Below are 22,124 nucleotides of genomic sequence, written 5' to 3'. Positions count from 1 at the left end.
CGACTGGTAAATGTGCTACCTACCTCCTAGTACTGGGTGGGGGTTGTGTGTGCAGCATACAGGCTCTGCTGCGTTGTTATAGACTGGGGAAGGAGTTTGCAGCTGCCTGCTATCCCCAGCAAAGATGCTGAAGACTGTTGCTTTGTGACCTTACTGAGTAGAAAAGGGTTGAACATTTTGCTGTTGGAGTTTATTATCTATTGTTTGATGGGGGAACATGTTGGCATAATGCTGCTGCTAGGAAGGCAGCACAGAATTTAAATTTCTGTATGTTTCAAATTATTTTTCAAAAATGTGAACTCTTTAGAGGAGTCTTTCATACCCCTTTTCCTTAAGTCAGCCTATGAAGTTTCACATAGGTGTGTGGTGATGAAGAATGGCAGAAAGTCACTACTGATGATATTGCCACAACACCGCCGAGACAGGGAAGACTGATAGGACTAAGTTATAACAAATAGCAGTTATAAAACAAAGTTGTCATAAGTTTCTTGAGACCACGTCCTGATATTAGAATATAACAAGTTCAGCTTTCTGTGGGAGCTGAGGCAAATGTGCATTTCAAAATCAGGTAATTCAAAGTCCATTAAAAAAAATACCCAAGGATTCTCAAGATTGTCTTGTCTTTCTCCTTGAGAGAAAACGGCCTGGAAAATTTCAGTTGCCCTCTGTGGAGTGTACTGATGAATTTACTATTTCTTTAATTGTGAGGTAGTAAAAGTATATGCTGATATACTGGTGAAAATCTCAACACATCTTTAAATACTATACCTCTGTTGTGTTTGAGGTTCATTTTAATTCTAATACCATCTGCGTCCGTTGAGGTTATTACCTAATGAAAATGAAAGCTGCTTGCTGCCCTTCACAGGCCGACTGTCCATGGTGTTGCGGTGGCCTTCCTGCAGGGACACAGCACATGCCGGTGGCTTCCTGGTGCTTGACCCAGGAAAGGCTGTCTTGCTGGAGAAGCTGGAACTGCTGTCAGAAACCCAGCACTTTGCAGGCAACCTGTTAAGTACTGCCCTGGATTTTAGGTGATTTACTGTGATCTGTAATCTTGTTCTTCTGCAGAGTTTGTTTATTTAATACCCGCCCCCCCCCAGCTAACAATGTGTGTCTCTTCACAGGATTCCTTTTTAAGTGATTAGTAGGGGGGCAGGATAAGCTAGTAAATAACTTTACTGAATGCTGCAAATAAAGGTGCCTGACTTTTCTGATGGAATTTCATCTCATAATGCACCTCAGGTTAAAAGTTGGGGAGGGGGTGATCTGTTGAGGCTGCAGGATGAGCTTCCCTCTGAAGACCTCGCTGCAGCGGGGTGGAGGTGCTCCCCTCCGCATTCCATCCCCAGCTGCTGTGTCCTCTCACCTGATCTCTCTTGGCCCGGGCAGTGGCGGGCAGGAGCAGGCAGTGCGATTGGGAGCTATGGGCCGGCTGGCCGAGCTGCCAGGTGCAGCCCCCGGGACCCCCAAGGGGGGAGGTGGGTGCTGCCGAGGGTGTTGGGGAGCCCTGGGGTCAGCCAGGCTGCTGGAGGTGGCCAGGGCTGCTGCTCTCGAGAGACAGGAGGGCACATACATGCTTGTGAGCACCAGGCCCATTTCTTCAGGAAGTGAGGTTAGTATTTTTTTTTTTAATCGGACTAAACGGCAAAGCTCATGTTGAAAGGCTTTCTGTTTTCTTTCTTTCTTTCTTTCTATTCAAGACAGACAGCTGAGCTTTTTGCCCAGATGTGTCCCTGCTATTGAATACCGTGGACTCTTTGTAATACAGGCCTGTCTTAAAAAGTGCAATTTAACTTTCATTTAGGATTTCCATGCTGTACTATTCTGAATTTTGTGTGGAAAAATTGTTTGTGAAATCTTCCCTGGTATCGCTTACCCAGGGCGTATAGCGGAGTTGTTTGAGGTGAGGTGGGATCTTTGACACTTGTGCCATTAGCAGTTGCAGTAAATGAGATCTTTCTGGATGTGAACACCTAAACCAGGGAGCGGAGCACAGCGTACAGGGTTTCAGCGCCTGCTGGAGTGGGCCTAAGTGTGTGCGTTCTTTTGTGTGGTGTGTGGCTTTGACCACTGAGACCCACCAGGAGCATCAGACCCCCGTTGAATTTTATATTCAAATTATATTTATATTATTTATAATCCTCTATGAATTTTATATTAATCTCTTGTTTGAGTAGGTTTTGTGCAATAGTCCCTAAGTAGGACGAGGACTCTGAGAGGCTTTTTCCCCCCCTTGATTTCCCTCACTGTATAAAAATAGCATTAAAATAAAGGCAGAGAAACAACCCATTTTCATAAGGCTGCTGCTCCACAACAGTTTAATCCAGTGGAAAAAGGTGCAGCCTTGGTCTTGTCCTCTCCCTTATCCCACCCCTGGCTCTCACTAAGTCAGCAGAAAATTAATTTAAAGCAAGGAGCAGCTTTCTGATGGTTTATTGAGAGCCTGCGCTGGCTTGCTGGAGGTTCAGGCAAGTGGCAGTGCTGGCTCAAAGGGAGGAGTGGCTCGTGGCCAGAGCAGGTGGCATCTGGCAACGCCAGCCTCGGCTGTCCAGCGGTGGCAGGAGCTACAGCCTGGGAAGGACAGCTGATGAATCAGAAGCAGCTTGTGGTCTGACAGCCCCTTTAAACTTTATTGTTTGCAAGTATTGCAGAGACTGGAATGCCACCGATCTGAGGACTCTTGCAGCTTCCAGAGTTGGTTTGTTTGTTCCTAGAGTTGTCCTCTTTATCATAACGGCAGAGTGAGGAGAACGAAGTGGCTAGCTTGATATTGTTTTCTTGTGAGCTCCTCCGTATTGTGCAGAGCAGGGTGAGATTATGATGGCTATTTGGAAAAAAACCCCAACATAAAAAAGCTAAACACTTGAATGGGCTAGCAGGACTGCCCTCTCAAGTTGAGAGGTAGATCTTAGCCTTTCAGTGACAGATAATAAATAGGTAATGAAAGGACTGTGAACGGCCTCAAATGTGAGCCAGAATAGCTTGTGTTTGGCGTGATGGGTTAAACTGTGACTGGAATGCAAAGGAAAATAACTCAAAGTGAGAAGTTAAATTGTGGATCTTTGGAGCATTGTTTTAGACCTCAGCAAGACAAGATTTCATTAATTGTTTAAAAGACACTCGAGGGTGTTTTTAATAGCTGCTACAGTGAAATTATGATAGCCTGGGCAATAGTCTTTCCTGTAATTATGATATCCTGGGCAATAGTCTTTCCTGTGAGGAGAAAGCTTGTGTCTTGGTGATACTACCTGGGCAGAGACTTTAAAATTTAGTGTTTAGGCATGATGGTAAATGTCTATGAACAGAAGAAAAAAATTAAGAAGGAAACTTTTACAACAGAAAGTAGCCAGGAGTGATTGGAAAATATGTGTGTATATTTATATACACACACAGTTCGTTCTGTATCTATCATCCTCCAGCCTCCTTCTCCTTTCTATCTGTATAATGTCACCTATCACTGAACCCGCTGGCTTTGATTTGCTGTGGCTTGTGCACCCTGTTGGCAGCTCTCTTGATGCTGGGGTTGGAACACATTGAGGTGGGACTGGGATATGAACCGAGGCTGGAGTGTGCCACTGGGATGTGACACTGCCCAGCTGTTGCCCATGGGTGGGCTCTCAGAGGAATCCTTCTGAATTTTATATGTAGTTTACAGATAACACGTGCTGGTGCTTTGAAAGACCCCTTGTTGCCACCAGTAACTCTAATCACCCATCAGAGTTGGATTGGAGCAGAGATACTTTTGCTAATTACTGTCACAGTTATTGGCGTGTGTAAGAATCAAAAGCGATTTTTGTGAAGCAAATTTTCCCATGGCCATTCCAGTGAATACAACCTGAAGTTTAACTTGCATCTAGTTAAATGAAACTAAAGATCTCATTGGTTTTATCGTAATTAATTAATTTTTAGAGGTGCCATCATTACTATTGGGAAGCTTGCTATCGTACTGAGCAGGGTGTGAGAAATCATGATGGTGGTTTAAAACACACAGACCTCAAAACTCTCAATAATTTTTCATTTCTGACACCTTTTATGTTTTCAGTAAGTACTAAGGCTGCTATCCGTTCTTGCTTATCAGCCTGTCACTGAAGCTTGTTTAGGAGTAGTTATCAGTAAGAGCTAGAAATGTGGAACTAAGCAATTCTTTACATGCTTCTTCACTCAAGCAACAGTGTTCATAAATCGGTTCATAGACTAATTTTAAGATAGAACTTCAGTTACATTTCTATTGTTTGTTCCTGTTTTGGTTTGGAGGATTGGTTTTAAACGATGTTGCATTGATGGAAATGACAAGATTTTTGAGCCAGTTCACACTTCGGTTGTAGATCACACCGTTTATTACCATGTTCTGGTAAGTTAGTTTAAAGGGCTTTGCTGCCTTCCTAGTGTTTGGTCTTGCTTTGTCTTTATAATGACTACTCATATTGCCTTCAGCCACTGCTTTTGTTGTTGTTGTTTTGTTTTTTTCTATTGGGGAAAACCGAATCTCTTGGCAATATAAACTGAGCATGTTTAGTTGTAATCCAGGCAATAGACCTGCAGGGCAATCAAGTTGGAGTCCAGGGCTGCGTTTCAGTCCTTCTGTGGCCAGAGGGAAAAGGAGACAAAATCCACTAAACGCGTTTAAGGAAGTGTGTTTCTGTTGCTTTCTGAATGTTCTCCATGTTGTTGTATGTAGGTACTCAGTGGTGCCTTTTCCAGCTGCATTATTACTCCAATTCTTTAGCACCCTGAAATTTGCCTAGGAAGATCCATATAATAAGGTGGTGCTTCTCCCTTGCTTTAGTCTTCTATGCCCCGTGTAAGAAATCTGGCTGTAGGGTCTCATTCCTTCTCTGTGCTGTCCATCTGAACATGGAAGAAAGGGTGTGAAGCCACTTTTCCTGCCTATGGGTGGAATAGTTTGGAAAGTCACAGACTTTCCCCCTGTGAACTGACAGGGTTTCCTGCTCATTGCAAGAGTATTCCCCATGTTAAGTGGTGATTTGGTTCACATTTAACTTCTGGTTTTTTTGTAAATGTGTGTAACTATCAGAGGTGGGTTTGCCTTATATTTAGTGTTAGTAAATACAAACCAAACACCTCAAGCCTCTCTTTAAAAGTTTCATTTCAAAAAGTTTAAATATTAACTTGAATTAAAATAAATTTAAGTGTTTTATGTTGAGAGTAATTGAGACTTTTTTATTGGGGGGGGGCACATATGAGGCTCAGAATAGTGAGTGTTTACATGAATGCATGCTCTCATATTGTGCAGAATCCTTAATATCAAATCTTGAAATTCATTGGAAAGTCACATCTTTAAAGCCTTTTCAGTTGAAGTAGTACAACTTTGTTATTGTTCATGGAAACAGTATGGAAATGTGGTAAGAGTATTTCAAGTGTTTGCTTATGATGAATGTAGGTTATATAACGCTATGATTAAGTAGGATCCTTCCTTTAATTTTTCAGGGAGGACTGTATGCATGTAAGTAATGGACTCAAGCCTTTTCCCCATTAAACTTCTATTTGGTCCAGGCTGTGGTTGGCTGAAAGTTACTGCTATACAGTGTGTCCTTTTGCTTCCTTGAAGTAAGTTTGCTCTCAGTCCAGTTGCAGGTGGATAATTACGCACTTTGCACAGGCTGCTGCTGTAATTGGCAGGTTTGGCAGTCTGCGCAGAGGAGTCCTGGACTGAAAATCTGCAGTCTCTGTGCACGTCCTTTGCTCTCCACAAGTGATTTTGTCCAAGCCAAAGCTGAGATGCATTTTGCATTTGTGTGTGTATAAAAATGTATCTTTACCTACTTTCTTAGAGGATACAATGTCGTGTAAGGGGTTTCTCTTTTCATGACTGAACAAAAGGAAACCCAGTTAGCAGATACCAGGCAAGGGAATCTAATTCTGCTATGCTTTAGGAGGTACTGTAAGAATGAACACCCTAAAGCCAGTGCAGAGATTTAACTTGGTCTTTGCATTAGTAAAATACTGCTTTTAAAAATATATGTATACATATACCCACTTCTAAATTTACATATTTATATATGTATGTTTATTCTGCACACACACACACACGCAGAAAAATCTTGAGGACAGAGATAGTGAGAGCAAAGACATGCAGCAAAGCCTTCTGGAGTTGACTGTGTGTTTTCCCTGTGTTTCAACTTGGTATCTTCATGGAATGAGTTAGTTTTTATTTGCCTCTTTGGAACCTGAGCAACAGCTTATTTAGAAGATGGTTAATGTATCTGTGTTGCTAGAAGCTGTAATGCTCAGCAGTGTATGTGGGCCTTTTAACTGTTCCTGGGAGATATGATTAATGTGGCAGAAAATGACATTCACAGTAGTAATTGAGGGTCTTTAGTATGCTCGTCCTTTGTACATTAACTATTTTTTGTTTATTTGTTTGTAGCAAAAACTTAAAGCCTTTTTATAGGGGATTACATTCCTCTAATCTCTCAGTGTTCTTCTCATTACAGCAACATCATACGAGGAAACTGGCTTATTGGCTACTTGTCCGGAAACGGTACCATTAGCAGGTCCTCTGCAGCTCAGGTTACATTAGAAAGGTCTTTAAAATATTTTGTGCAATGTCATTTGGGTTTTCCTCCAACAAATAGCTCTTATAAATCAGTGTTGCACTGAAAAGTAAAGTGAGTTTTGTGTGGAGGGACTGAGTCAAGATGCTGTTCCCTCATTTGCATTTTTTCTGCTCTTTCTTTTTTGTCTCTAGTACAAGTATTCATGCCTTGAGAAGGAAGGGATTCCCATAGTTCATTCTCATTATGTACTATTTAAATGAACTGTGTAGTGAGGCAGTAGGCCCTGTTTTCTCCTGGTAGTGGTTAGATCATCGCATTTATTACTAAATATACAACTTTTTCTGTGCTTGGAAACTGAAGAGGGTTGTTTTCTCTTCTAAGTTTGAAAGTGCTGGTGTTGCAAATACAAATATTTGGATGGTGCTATGAATAAAGCCTAAGCTTACATGTACTTCTTCAGAAGCTACAGAGATGAGAAAACAAACACCTCAAAAGGTGTCTAATTTTTTTTCCCCAAAACTTATCTGCAGTATAATTCAGAATTAGCCAACCTGTGAGATTTACTTTGTCCATAAAAGCATTTGTGTAACTTAGCTTTTTGCTCTGATTTTGATAAGTTATCAGAGTTTACAGTACTGTCGTGGAACTAATTTGGGCACAATACCTCCCTAAGCAGATAATAGTGTAGATCCTTTTCTGCTTCACTAGCACTGGCACAGCTACTGAATGTGCTATTGTGTGAAGTTATAAACCAGATAATCTTAATTGGGCATTTCCTGAGAGGAAGGGAGGGATGGCTGAAAAAGGAGAGAATTGGAAATAAGGGCATGCATTCCTACTATACAAATTTTGGCTTCCATCCAGGAAAATGGGAGAATTTCCTGTTAGTTAAAATCTTCCAAGAGCTGAAAGCCTGGTGATACATACTGCATACCTCGGGGAGCCAGAGGAAGGGGGAAGGCTGGGAATAGCTTGTGCATGAAAGCCTTGTGGAACCGATTGTGTTGTGATGCGTTGGGACTGAGGGGTGTGAGCAGCTGGATCTCAGGGCAGCTGTAGCATCGGAGGACCATCTCCTTTGTCTGGCCAAGGATTTGGGTTACCCTGTAGTGGTTGCACCAGCAGAACCTGATGTTTGTAGACCAAGTCCTGGAGCCTTTTTAGAGTCGAGTCAAATGCAATTCAAGCTACATGGAGTATGTGCGTATGTGTTGTATGTATGTGTGCATAGTGCATATACAATGTAACACATTTGGTGCTGCACTGTAGATATAGGTGGAGTCTTGACTTGATAAACTGGAGGATCTGTGCTATAGATAAACTATGGAATCTGTCATGTAAATTTGAGGAAAGGGTGGCAAACAGAAGTGGGTGCAGGCAAACAGGATCCAAAAGAATTTAAGTGGATTTCTTAGCACCAGTAGTTGCACCTGGTTGCATTGGAATAATCTTTTCGGAGCTGCATTTGAAGAGAGGGGTTGCTTATTAAATTGAATTAAAGTACAGTGAGTTATAATTCAGAATTTGAATCTCTACTATTGCAAGGTTGGGAAAAACAGGTAATCAGGGAAGAGATGTGTTTGAAAAAAGACAGCAACTTTTTATGTTAGGACTGCTAGTTGTGTTCTGAATCATCCCTCACTGACCTGATTTAATTAATATACGCTAGTGTAGATGCTTCAGACACCTGTAAATACTTGTATGCTACCGTCTTTGTTTTTTAGTTTTTGCTGTAGTGTAGGGTGAGCTCTTTTGGGTATTTTTGGTAAGCCTTTGAGTGAATTAGGATTGTAATTGTTTGGAATATCTACATTAGTGTTTGTGGACATTTGAGGGTCTGTATGTTACAGTTACTTCAGCTCAAGTTAGCCCAAGCTCCAGGAAAAGTGAAGTTTCTAGGGTAGATGTAATCAGAAGGAGCATTAATAAGAGTAAGAAGGGTGGGTTCCTTTGTATGTAGAAGTCTGTCCTAAGTATTGTATTAAATATTAGTTATGGTACAGAAGAGACTTAATCGTTTAACAGTTGCATTAGAAATTGATCTCCAAACTTCAGTCATGGGTAAGAGTAAAATAAAATCTTTTTTTTAAAATCATCCCATATGCCCCAATAGCCTGTACTAAAGGAATATAATTCAAAACAAATAAACTTTACCCGTTTTGACTTTTGCAGTCTAGTACAGATGCACTAAATTAAAGTGACATCAAGAATTAAATAATACCAGCTCTCTGAATGTGGGTACAATTGTGTTTCGTAAACTTCTTAAGTGAAAAGAAAAGCAAAAAGAAAATTGGATCTCGCCCCCAATTAATGAATGAGGAAAGGGTTTGATAGCAGTTGCCTGCACTGTCATTTGTAATGAAAAGAAATAGAATTACCTGTGTTAATACAGTTTTATGCGTGATAACATATTGTTGATATAACAGTAAAGGAGAATAAAGGCAAAGTTAAACATGCAGCTCCAAGAAAGTCTGTACATAGTAAAGATGATGCAGTTATGTCAGATTCGAGAGGATGAGGGGAAATGGTGAATGCATAGAAGAGAAGGCCACCTGTTGAATGGTATGTTAAGGAGTTTTTAGCTGCCTTATGCAGTTTCAGAATTGTTTCTGAAGACTTGTTAGTCTATTGGAAGGTATTAAGAGAACACATTGATCAAGTGGAAAATTTGAATTATACTTTTTTTGTTGCTTCGTTTTTATCTTTTTCCTCCTCCTTCTAGGAAGGGAAGTGTATTGTCATTCTTTAACTTCTGTGTGATTTGAAATAACTCAATTAGAGATCAATGGCAGCTTGTCCACATTTACCCGAAAAGCCAGTAATGTCTAAACGTATGTTTGTGGCCCCAAAGCAGCTCAGCTCCATTTGAGGTGTTCAGGATAACTGTTAATTTTCCTCTTAATTTCTGTCACTTGTAACTAGGATGCTTATGGACTCTGTGTTGTTCACTTAATTACCAGTTAGAAATTTTGGAGTCAAGTGCCTTAAACTCTTGGCCTTAAAAAAGTATATTTAGGTACTTAAATCATTTCTTGATGAGAAAGGAGCATCTCTGGGCCTGGTTCTGATCTGCTGAATGTGTATGTCCTTGGGAAGGGGGCCTCGAACCACAGCTTTACACTGAAATACTGAAATCTGGATATAAACTACAGATGTCTAGGTTTATAAGTCACAGCTGTGCTCATAAATTAACAGCCAATATTTTGAACTGCTAAGAGATTGTTTCTTGGTAAACTATGTCCCTTCTGTCTTCCCAATCTCTGTGAACAATGAATATCCTCCAGTCAGCCTTTCCAAGTGTTGTATATATTGTGGAAGATACAGAAATCTTTTATAACTTGTTATAATAATTTCTACTGAAACTATTTTATCAACCATCACGTTGGTAGCAAATAAAAAAATAAATCCATTTTGCTGCCATGCACTGCCCTTGAATTGCTCCTGCCAGTTTTAATGCTGTTGTAATTACTTTTCCCAAATACTCTATTTCTTTTCTTTCCCTCTTGCCAGACCCAGGGGCAGGAAAGCAACTTTATAGGGGAAACAAGTCCTGCCTTTGTACAGTGCTATTAAATGCACAGAGTAACAAATGAGGGGGTGAGGGATGGGGATAGAGTGGGAGTTTGTTTTCCTGCATCACTTCACTTTTCTTGTGCCAATAGCAGGATTTTTAAAAAGAAAAGGAAAAAAAAAAGGCAAATTGGATTGTTAGCAGTGTCCCTTAGGATCATAAATGAAGGGAAGATTGTGTATGTAATTCATAAACATCCTGAACTATACGCCTTCTATTTCAACTTATTAGGGCATGAAGTAGTGCCTGCCAGGTTAATTTCACACTGGGGAATTCAGCATTCATGCAGCTCTTAATTTCCTCCTCTATACAAAGCTGCGATAAGGAGAGAATAAGGGTATTTGAATATTTGATTCCAAATAATTATTTTTAAAGAGAAGTATTTTAGCAGTAGCCGCAAGACAATTATAGTTGGTTTTTTTAATTGAATTTGGAGAGTAACATGAGAATGTTTCTTTGTCACTGATAGGAAATATGCTTTTTGTCTAGCAAACAAAACCCTGTACTTTACAAAATCTTCTCTTTTATAGATGAAATTATTGTTTTGAATTCAGGATGTGGTGGGCAAACAATAAAAAAGAAAAGCCACTTGCAAATACCACTAATCTTTCTCCTTTTCTGATCTGCCAAAGGAAGCATGGAATTTGTTAGTATGGAACAACGGTCAGTCCTCTGTATTTTCATGGGTTTAATGGTTAAGATGGTTTTAATGGTTAACTGAAGTTCAAGGATTGTTCCAGTCTAGTGCCTGCTTTTTGCTTTTGTGATGTGGTATCTGAGCATGAGTGGAGGGAATCATCTGTTGGCTCTAAACAGGAATGGGACCAGATTTTCATTAAAAAAAAAAAAAAGCCTCAAAATTCTTATGAAGTGAATCTTTGAGACCTGGAACCTTTTATTCTTTTCTAACTCCAAGTGTTACTTTAAACTCAGTCATGGATGCTGACTGATGTTGTGATGGGGAGAGATGGATTCAACTGGTCTAGGAAGGTGGTTAAGACAAATTCCTAAGGTTTTGCTTTAGTCTCAAGAAACTCTGTTTTGCGTGGATGTTTTTAGGCTATTTCTCTTAAAACACCTAGATGATCAGTAAAGATGAATTTCTTAGTTTTTGAGGTTGGAATGGCTGGGAATTATGTATGTTAAGGAAATAGCAGGGTTGAGAATAATTGGGAGTTGGTGGTTTTGGTGGGAATTCAGTCAACTATTCCCCCTACTGCCTTTGAACACCAAGCTATGGAGTTTTATTTGTTTAGGAGGGCCAATTGCAGCTTTATATAGGTTCCTTAAACCCACGTTGCATAAGCTTGCCCGTCATCAATTTTTTTTTTTTTTAATACCCCCCGCCCCCCAAAACCCAAACCCAACCAAACAAAACCATTACATATGGGAAATAAAAGTGCCCAAGTTGAAGAAACAAAACCAAACTTAAATAACAAGGGCTCTATGCCTTTGTGGTGCATAAAGCTTATATGGAGATAAATGTTTGTAGAGAAGCATACTCTGTAAGTAATTGGTTTTGCTGTTATTTGGCTCTTACCTTATTTTGATTGTCTGTTTTTGTTTTTAGCACCAGCAAACATTTTTAAATCAGCTAAGGGAGATCACTGGTATCAATGACATCCAGGTACTACAACAGGCACTGAAGGTAAGATGGATGTGTCTGACTTATAGCTGAATGTATACATCTTAAGTGCCTGTGAAAGCCATAAACCCTACCCTTTCTTTCTCTAATCTTCCCTTCCTTCCCTTCCATTTCCAACTTGAATACTTTTTTAGATTTGTTTCGGGGGGGAAAAAAGCTAATAATGATGGTTTGTTCACTTTAGAAGGAATCTTGATCTGTTTTGGTACTGACATAAAAATTAATCTGGTGTTCAAAAATGAAAAGACAGGAATAGTATGACTTGTCTTAAACCTTTGGCTAAAGTGTTTTGAGATACCTTGGTGCTACTACAGCTGGTCAACTCCTGATGAGTTAAGTGTTGTTTTTTTGTCAAGGTGTAGTTAAGTTTTCTATCATGAACAGGTCCTGCTCAGTATGTAGAATGAAGAATTCTCCTTGAACTTGCCACCCTTTGCTAATTTGCTATTGTTTCACTGTTTTTTTTATTTTTCAACCATTGTAAATTCTTTCACAGCACAGAAGATTTCTTTGATGCAAGTAAAGAATGGCAGGTCTCTCTGTGTTCTGCTTCCCCAAATATATATGTATATGTGTATACATACATACACTTGTTCACAACTGCCCCTCGAAAGCCAGTATTTCTGGCTTTAAAAATGGAATGGTAGATCTTCAGAAGAATTCAGCTGACTGCTATTGAAGTCCATTGAGAGTGTGCTGATTATGCTTGTTGAGGGGTTGACCTACACTACAAGACCTTTAATTTTTTTTTTCTGAAATAAGTGGAATTCTTCCAAATTAAATTTTTATAAGATGTTTTATCTTTATTTTGGTTAAAAATAGAGAGGTATGCAGAATATGTCAAGTTTGGAAACTTTCTTTTCTAACCAGTATGTCACCTGAAAATACAATGTGTCATTGATCTTACAAATTGCTTGTATTGTTGTCCTTTGCTGTTAAGAAAAATCAAAAAAGGGTAAGGGGACTCTCACTTCTTGTTTTGTTGATGCTTAAAGGACAGCAATGGTAATCTGGAGTTGGCTGTGGCTTTTCTCACTGCGAAGAATGCCAAGGTTCCCCAGTTAGAGGAGGCAACTTACTATCAAACAGCCCTTCCTGGAAATGACAGATACATCAGCGTGGGCAGCCAGGCAGACACCAGTAGGTATTTTTTCTTTTTGTAAGTTTAGTTTAAAGGCAAGGGAACTAAAAACTTGCCTGTGAGATGACTGTTTCTGCTGATAATTCTTGCTTAAAAATTTTTAGATAATTACGTGTTCTTTCTTTCCTTATTTCAGTGTATTTTTTTTTTTTGGAGCTATCCTTAAACATCACCTTTACATGTATGTATGGTGCTGATCAGAGGGTGAATAACTGGGGCTTTTATATTTTCCTCTTTTTTTTTTTTCCTCTTACAGGATTTATTTTGGGGTCGTGCAGTAAATTATTAAAGGCAAAAACTGGTTACTCTTTTGTCAAAATAAAATAAAATAAAATGGGAGAAGAGTCTGTGAATGTCTGTCTTAATATGCTGAAGCATAATACGCTTAAGCCTAGCTTCTCCCTGACAGGGATAACTTTCCCAAAGGGAGAACCGAGAAGTTAGGTGTGCATTTTGTAGTAAAAGAGTAGGTATTTTATATGTGAAATTAACATTAAATATATTCATTTTAAAGAGTTTTATTTAGTTTATACAGAACATCCCACAACCTGTATTTCTCTGAGCCTTGCAGGTTCTATTCCTTTGCTTTAAGTGCATAGTTATTTTTATTGGGGGAAAAAGTGTGTTAAACATGTTAAATGTGTTCTGCAAATAAATATGAGAAATAACATGAAAGAAAAAAGTCAAAGGAACCTTTTAGTGGGATTGATTGCTGTAAAATCTGAGTTTCTTGATACTGTATTTACATTCCAACATTCTAAACACAGATGTAGAATATTTTAATTATATATTGATTGTTTGACCATGTATGTAGTATGTCTATGTAGCTTTTCTTAAATAAGTAGAATTATTTAGCTTCACCCACAGCAGGATTTTTTTCCTTTTCGTTTCACTAATATTGGGGTGGCTATGGTGGCACCATTATAAAGAAGTTTAGTTAGATCTCCTTGTCAGTTGCACAATTGTCTCTTTGTCTCTAGCATCTTGACATAACCATCTTTTTTTTTTTATTTTTTTAATTTAGAGATGAGTTTATTCTCAACATCTCAGATCTGAAAACTGCATTTTAATCCTTGGTATTACTAGCAACCCTGTTTAAAACACCCTGAGTGCATTGTAGGTAGTTGTATTATCCCCTTACTAAGTCGGGGTAGTGGTGGTGGTTTGTTTTGGTTTTGTGTTTTTTTTTTTGTTTTTTTTTCCCTTTTCCCTCCTTTGGAAAGAAAGCACACACAAAACCCCACATGTATTTAATTTTCAATGTCAGAAAATTGACATTGAGGAAATGGAGAATATTTTCAACAAACTTACCACTGTTGTCATAGGCTGCAGTACTGAAGATCTACTATGGCAGTGGAATAGTAAGCTGGATTCTCTTGCCGTCTGTGTTTAATTAGATTTATTAGCAATCCCATTAATAGAAGCATTTAGTTTTGCTGTCACTTACTGTGCTATGTAACCTTACTGAAGATACGAGGTGACAAGGGATATGAGAGGGAAGAGTCAAGCCTGCAGTGTCTACATTACCCATGACTGATGGTCAAACTGAAAAAAGTAAGTTTTGAGTTGTACATTCCAAGCTGAATTTCAAGATTCTCTTCTCTTTTCTAGAGGGCTGAAGGCAGACCCAGACTCCTTACAGTTATATAGCACTACAATCCAGTAATCAAGAAGCACAAACTGCTGTGGAAAAAGCAGACAGATTTTTTTTTTTTTTTTTTTTTTACATCTTTAATATCTGGTCAGGTCCTCACTGCAACAAAGATAAGAGGCCTTTCCCAGCCTTTGTTGTTTTACTTAGACTGAAAACATGTTATGAGGTAAAGGCATCTTGGCCAACTTTTCTTCATGCTGGAGGATTTATGGGGCAAGAGCTAAACACCTACAGCAGAACAAAAGTCTAAACCAGTCTGATCATTGAGCACCTCCCCACCGCCCCACGGAGTGAAAGCTTCTTGCAGAAACCTACAGTTCTTCTGTTGTGATCTGCTTGCTGTAATTATTTTGATTATGAATTTAAAAAATGCAGTACATTTAAAATGGGCAAGTTTCAGGGCCCTACCTTAGTAAGTACTGTCATGTGAGGGAGTATAATGAAAGACAGCAGATGACTTGGGAGAAGAGAATGGAAGGGTGGACATAGATGGGAAACATATTCAGCAATGATAGCTCCAACCATCAACACTCTCTTCTGCAAAGAGCACTATTCTCAGAAACTATGCTTAGTTGCTGACAGTATCTTGCCTTTCAAATTTGACTCCCTTTTACTATCCCACAAGGGTATAATTACATGAAGATAATTATAACTCACCCTTACTGTTTCTTACTGCTTAACTACCTCTGTGCATTTGGAACTTACGATGTTATGAGTCACCGAGTTTTGTGATCCCACCAAGTAACCCAAAATGGGGATGAGAGAGTTACAGATAAATGTCAGAACTGTCTTTTATGCCCCAGAAAACCTCCAGCCACTTACACAGGATTTTGAATGTAAGCCTTGCATAAAGGTATATCAAATGTATTCTGTCAGCTTGACTGACTACATTTCTTTGAAATGGTTACTTAGTTAAGGGGTAAAATGAAAATGTATATGTATACCTTAACAATCAGCAATTAGCCTGGATTGTGCACTGGCTCTTCCATAAGTGACAGTGGTCATTCAGATGTTTGAGAGTTGCTTTCTGTATGTTAGGAGGTATAAGGAAACCTGATTTCTCTTATTAGCAAATGCAACACTTAAGCAGCTGCAAAAATATTAATGAGTTTGCATAAAATTTACTCCATCTTTAAAAGCAAAGGCTGACTTGCACAGTGTTATTCATGATGCTTGCTTTTTTGCCTGTTCAAAATGGTGTGTGTAAGCACCTGCGAGTAGCTTTTTCACATCAGGAGGGATGTGTGCATTATCTGATGCCTTTGCAAAGGTGGTGTTACTCTTGAATTTTTTTTTTCCCCTTCCTGCAATCTATTAGTGAGCAGAAGCTGCTTAAGCATTAGGGTTGCAGTGTACAAATGGACACCTTTTAGGCTAAGATCACTTTAATGTTCTGCTGAGTAGCATAAATCCTAGGCACTGCAGTAGTACTTTCCAATATTTTCACTTTATTGATTTCTCTAGAAACCTTTTTTTTCCATTTGAAGTAATTCAGTGTATTTTCATCTATGGCTGCACAACAAAACTGTTGCATTGCTAAACATATATCCATTTCCTTATTATTTGAGATACTTGCAGAACCAAGGGTTAAAGGAAGCAGCAGAATGAAGAGAAGACATGTATTTAAAGTTGTATTGTCTTCAAATGAAATAGCTGTCAAGACATATTCTCTCCTTCCCTTCTTTCGAAAACTCAAAATTCTTTTTCACAAAAACTGAATTATTAGTCTTTGCAATTGCACATTCCACAGCTGAAGCAAAAGGTTTCAAGCCCCTTTATAAAGACATAGTACAATGTAACTATAAAATGTCATGCACACCAACGTGAGGGTTGTAGACTTCATTACTTCTGGGGACCTGGCTTTTTATATCTTCCTGTTTTAGAGTTTGAGCTTTTACATAGGTTTCAGAAGTCATTCAGTCAACCCTGTCTAATGAGGTAGGCTTAACTGCACCTAAAACCTCCCGAAGTGATGTTTATGTAATATTTCTTAAAAAACATTTTGTTTTAGAGACTCTGAAAAGTTTGTAGAATCATTTGATTTGGTGCTTCACTGTCCTTACTTTTAGACTCCTAATATCTTGCCTAAATCCCTCTTGCTTCAGGCTAAGTTCTTCATTCTTTTTACTACCCCAGTGGAGATTATAGTACACTTCATTCCTTTTATCTTAGATGAAGTGTTGCATGCTCGAAGACTGTGTATCATAATGTACCCTCAGACTTTTCTCAGATCTAAACTAAACGGCCCAAATTCTTTCCAAGTCTTTGGATGCATTTCCTATACCTATTGTCAATTCTTTTTCTCTCTTCTAGATCTTCTCTAATGGTTCTGCCTTTTTTGTGACCTGTGGCACTCAAAACAATAACCAAGACTTCAGCTGAGTTCTTAAGAAAAATGGGTGATTATAAGTGTCCGTGTAGTACTCTGACAATATACCTCATGTAACACTTCATATTTTCTTCAATGCTGTGATGTGAGTTGCAGGTTGAACATGAATCAGCTGTAGCCCCCAGATCCTTCCTGGCACAAGTCCTAGTCAGTTTTCGTTCTATAGCTGTGCATTTTATTGTTTCTGGACACTAATTTCTTCTGTCACCTTACCTAACTCGGACATAGCTATGTGACTTTGTGACATTTCCTCCTATTTCAGGGATTATTTGTGTCATCTTCATCCAGGTTCCTGGGAGTGTCTCCAGCTTGGTATAGCAGGGTCCCTGCTTCAGAATGTCAGGAGTCTTGTACCTTGAGGTGGTCCTTTCATCTTACAGATTCACTTGTTCCTTTGTTTCATGACTACCTCTCTCCTTCCCATCTCTGTCACTAGGAGAATCGTCAGTTTAAGGTGTTATCCTAGGACAGTGTAAATGCAGCTGAGATGAGGAAGTTCCTGTGAGACAGTGGTGGCCAACGTTTGCTAGCTCCTTTCATCAGTGGACCTGTTGGCTAAGTAGCTGCTGGGATGCTGTGTATTCTTCCTCCATCCAGTTTTAACCAAAATTGGCATACACAGCCAATTAAATTCCTTTAAATTTTCACATAGGAGCCCAAGATCATCATGATATTTAACATCACAGAACAGATGGTAGAATGTAGGATCTTGCTTAGCGCTGCTTGTAATAAGCAAAAATGATGTCGTCTCAACTTCAGTTTTTTCTTTTTATGTTGTTGGTGTGTTGACATTGGAGTCTTGCTGCTGAATTTCCATACTTGGCATCTGTCCATTGAACCTATCAGGCCTGCCCCTCATTTTCCTCTCCCTGTGCCAGCGGTTGCATCGCTGTGGTGCTTTATTGCCTGTGCCTGGGTTCAATTGCTACTTCAGATCTGTCCTTCATGCTGAGTTTCCCAGCCTACTTGAGTTTGAAGTTCCTACTCTCTGCATCCTCCTAGTAAAAGTAACAAGTCAATAACACAGTAATTATTTTAATGACCTAGGCAATTACCAATTAAGAACCATTTATTTAAATGATAGAAACTTCCTAAGTAAACAGATTGGTAGTAAGGTTTTTTTAGAAAAGAAAGAAGATATATGGGGATAGATAGATACAATGTGTGCATTTACTATATATATATACACACTAATATAGATGTCACAAATTTCAATATACAACTTAAAGCTGCTTTGTAGAATTACAATTCAAACTCTCTGGAACTTATGTACCAGAAGCACACATTATTATAGAATAACGTTGTAAACCAAAATACATTTCTTAGTAAAACAGTTGATTAATTCTGCATGTTAATTTTAGTTGAATAAACATCATGAATACACTAATACAGACTGTTTTGATGAGCAGTTTCTTCGTTCATAAAGAATTTTTTCAGAAGCAAACTTTTTTGTTTATTTAGTAGTCATGGCTTTGTTAAGAACGTTTGCATTTCCTAAGGCTATGTGATATACAATCCTTTATGAGGATGAGCCAGTGAGAACTAAAGTGTTCTGTGGCCTAAATGAGAGGAGTGTTACAAAATCAGCATATGTAAATTAAAGTCAGGTAGCTATAAATTTGGAGAAGCGTCATTATTCTTAATACCTTTATGAAGTGCATCCTTCAGCCTATCACAGGAAACTCGTGTGTCTGATAAATACTTTGGGTAAAAGTCAGCTTTTTGTTTTTATTTCAGACTCAGAATTTGAATACAGAAATCAGTTGGTCAAATAGGAAACATCAGTAGATTGGTTTCATGAATGAATTCCACTACTGATTGCTATAAAATAAAGTCATAGATATTTTAAAACTAGATTAATGTTGAATTTAGTAATGAGTGTGAGAGAAGGCAAAGTGATTGTACTTGTAGAATAACTGCTTGAAAATTGGACTTGAAAATTTTCACTTAAAAAAAAAAGAAATCCCCATGTAAGAATTTACAAAACTTGAAGATATTTTAAAACAAAACCAAAAAAAACCTGCATGAATTTCATGTATATGTACATTTGTATAATCTATAACTGACATGAATGCAAACTGTGCAGACAAGCTGACTTTTTTTTAAAAGAATTTAGTCTCAGACTTTGCCCTTCTGTTATGATTTCTATTGAGATCTCCTCTTTATAATCCTATGATATAGGATTCAAGTCATACATGAGTTGTTGCAGCTTAATGAGTTACTGTGTCAGCTGAGATGCTGAAAAAGACCTTGAACCTGCTCCAAGTATAGCAAACATGAACTAAAATACATTACCTTAAATCTCCGAAACATTTTTATTTTACATTTGCTACAAACTAAAAGCTTGCATGGAGTAAGTTACTGTGGATTAGCTGATATTTAGAAGTGTATTTTTCTGATGTAAGTTATGCTAGGTAAACCCTCTGTGACATAAATCAATGGCACCACTCACATGTGGTGGTAGTATCTGGCAGCAGGTCTTCACTGTATTGTCTTTTTTCATGCAGATCAGGAACAATGTATATGTGAAAACAAGATTTCTAAAGAGAATCCTGTTTTGTCTGCTCTAAAACCCTTGCACGCCAAAGGAAACTGTTGTGTTGATCTGCTTTCTGAAAGCAAGTAGAAGTCAAAGATTTGGGGTTTTAATATTAGTGATGTAATCACTGGTACTATGAATGGTAATAAACTTCTGAACACATAGGGTGGTGGTATAAATTAATAAAGATTAAGGAGCTAGGGAGGTGCAAAGAAGTTGAATAATTTAATGAAAATGTGAGTTGGAGTTGACCTTGGTAGATTTTTGTATAACAGTGGGAGCTTTTGTTAACCACATAATTTTCAGCTAGGTTATGAATTCTTTTCCAGAAAATACTCTCCATATAAAGGAGCTTACTTCTTAATCTAACTTTCTTTTTTTATTGTTGTATAAGAATTTCATCACTCATACCTGACTAGAGACTAACTAAAGGAATATTCCCCTCTAACTAAGTGATCAGAGTAATCCTATATGCTTCTCCATCAGTTTGTGTGGCTGTGGGATTGAGGGTTACTCCATCTTCAGTTGTGACCACTATTACTGCTTTCAGAAAAACAGCTCATCTCCAGTGGAGATGAGGTGCTTGTGTGTGACTACATGCAAATGTGCAGAAAATACAACATAAGCATCGCGTTTTAGAGTGTAATAGGTAGTGTGTGGTCATGGGATCCTCTCATCGCTGTCGACCTTTCTAGCCTTTCTCCTGCTCTTAGGCTGTTGAACATGCTTGCATGTGACCCAGGTTGAGGTATTATTTTAGCCAAAATTACACTGTTCTTGATGTGGCAACTCATATATCAAAACAACTCTGGGTGAGATGTCTGCTGGTGGTTCTTGCAATTGCTTTAGGACTTCTGAAGGAGAATTTCAGGCATCTGAGTTGAAGTATCCTGATATGCTGGTAGATCTGAGCTGACTATAAAAGACAAAAGAATAAAATTATGAAGTGCTGCTTTTGTGGTCATAGTGTTTTTCCATACTTCCAGATCATGACAGATTGCCTAGTTTACTTTGCAGATAAGAGTGCTTCCTTTAAAGGTTCACTAAATAAAATACAAGCTCAGCCATCTTTGTTTTGGGGAAACAGGGCTAAGCTGAAAACTAGTTTTTGAAGATGCTGGTGTTAACAGAAAATTTTCTTTTACAACTTCTTTTCAGTTTCAGCTTTCTGTGAGGATAAGTCATCCCATTTTCTGTTCATACACAGCTATAGCAATGATTTTTGTATCATAAGTTCAGTGTTTTATTTTGATCCAGTGAGAAATGTCACAGACAAGTAAGCCCAGGGAAATAGAGGAAGCTGTCTCTACAGCGAGTCAGCCCATCCAGGAGAAAAGTCAGAAGCTAGATGGGAGAAGCTCTTTGGGTATGAGTAATTATGCTGGCCTATGGAAGGAGAAATGCAGACAAGCTGCTCATCTCTCTTTGTGAGCAATCATCAGTTTAGAATCTGTGTCTCTTTCTCCCAGAGTCTTTTAGCTTCTAATGTCCAAACCCCAGGCTGAAGAGTAGTCCCTTTCATAGCTCTTCGGGTAAATGTTGGCCTGAGAGGAGGGAGACTGAAACCAGCCAATGCTCCCTGTGTGTGTCTGTCTAATACTGCACATAAAAGTCTCTTCTGCACTTTCCCTTCTCTTTCTGTCTGGCTGACCTGCAAAGTGATACTTTTGGCCCCTGAAATCATGATAACCAACGACCTTGGCTTTTCTGAAGGTCTTGTGCGGTTGATGGACATTCCTGTTGGCCCTAGCTGCTCTGAAAGCATGGCTGTGCCTGACGGGAGGGATTTGTGTTGTGGTGTGACCTGTGTAGTGAAATCCCTCCTTACTCAGGAGGGGGAGTGCTGTCGCTGCTCTCAGGAAACAAGGAGGTTTACGGGGGATGTTAGTATCTGATTCTTTAGATAATGGGAGCTGGCGAGAAAGGCAGAAGTAGGATTGTTTTCATCTTCATTACCCAGTCAGTAGCCCATCCAGCATTCCCCACGTGTCCAAGTACAGATCCTCATTTTGACTTCAGTACTTGTTTTCTTTAATTCTCCTGGTGAGACGGGATAGTTCCAGTAGACAGAAATTGGATTTAAATATATTCAGAAAAGGAGTGTACAGCCAGGATAGAAAAGAATTAGGTTAAGTAAGGAAGTCTCCCACATGTTATGAAACTGTGTGAAAGTATTTGGCTCACCAGTGCACAGAAATACTTGTAGAATTTGAGGCTGTATTGGGAAAACTCCACATGCGTTCCTCCATGAGGAGGGAAAAACAACTATGCTTGGCTAAGGTATCCTTTTTAAGAGGTTGTCTTCATCATGTATTCCCTGGAAGCAACTGATTACGGTAGCTGAAGTAATACTTTTAAGTGTATTGCTTTAAGAGGGCTTTCAGAAACCATAGATTCCTAAATTTGTCCCATAGCTCTGTGAAACTTAAGAATGTTAGGAGGAAGGAAGACTTTTGCCTGTCATACCTTAGCAAGAGCAAGCTGCTGAGGTTTTTATCCGGCTTGGAGGCAGAAGGGAGCCGATAGCAGGGTTAGTGGTTGGAAGAGCACAGGGCACAGGAGGGATGAACTGGAATGGTGCTCAGCAATCCACGTGGGCTCTCTCTCCTCTACAGTAAGACTTGCCTTTCATTCTGTTTCACTTTTAATTTTGAGAAAGATAGTTTT

General features: G+C 38.9%; 1 protein-coding gene across 1 annotated transcript in view; it reads left to right on the top strand.

Moving 5' to 3' along the window:
- The first annotated feature begins 1,282 nt into the window (after positions 1 to 1,282).
- Positions 1,283 to 22,124, top strand: part of USP25 (ubiquitin specific peptidase 25) — an 81,033-nt gene continuing 60,191 nt past the window's right edge. The window contains exons 1-3 of the mRNA XM_010567632.1: positions 1,283 to 1,612; positions 11,660 to 11,737; positions 12,730 to 12,874. Coding sequence (XP_010565934.1) covers positions 1,283 to 1,612; positions 11,660 to 11,737; positions 12,730 to 12,874 — 553 coding nt within the window. The remainder of the gene's footprint in view (positions 1,613 to 11,659; positions 11,738 to 12,729; positions 12,875 to 22,124) is intronic.

The sequence above is a fragment of the Haliaeetus leucocephalus genome, unplaced genomic scaffold, assembly GCF_000737465.1.
Source record: "Haliaeetus leucocephalus isolate CR32 unplaced genomic scaffold, Haliaeetus_leucocephalus-4.0 Scaffold228, whole genome shotgun sequence".
NCBI classification, from domain to species: Eukaryota; Metazoa; Chordata; class Aves; order Accipitriformes; family Accipitridae; genus Haliaeetus; species Haliaeetus leucocephalus.
The sequence above is the reverse complement of the archived record's forward strand: the minus strand, read 5'-3'. Positions and strand labels throughout refer to the sequence as shown.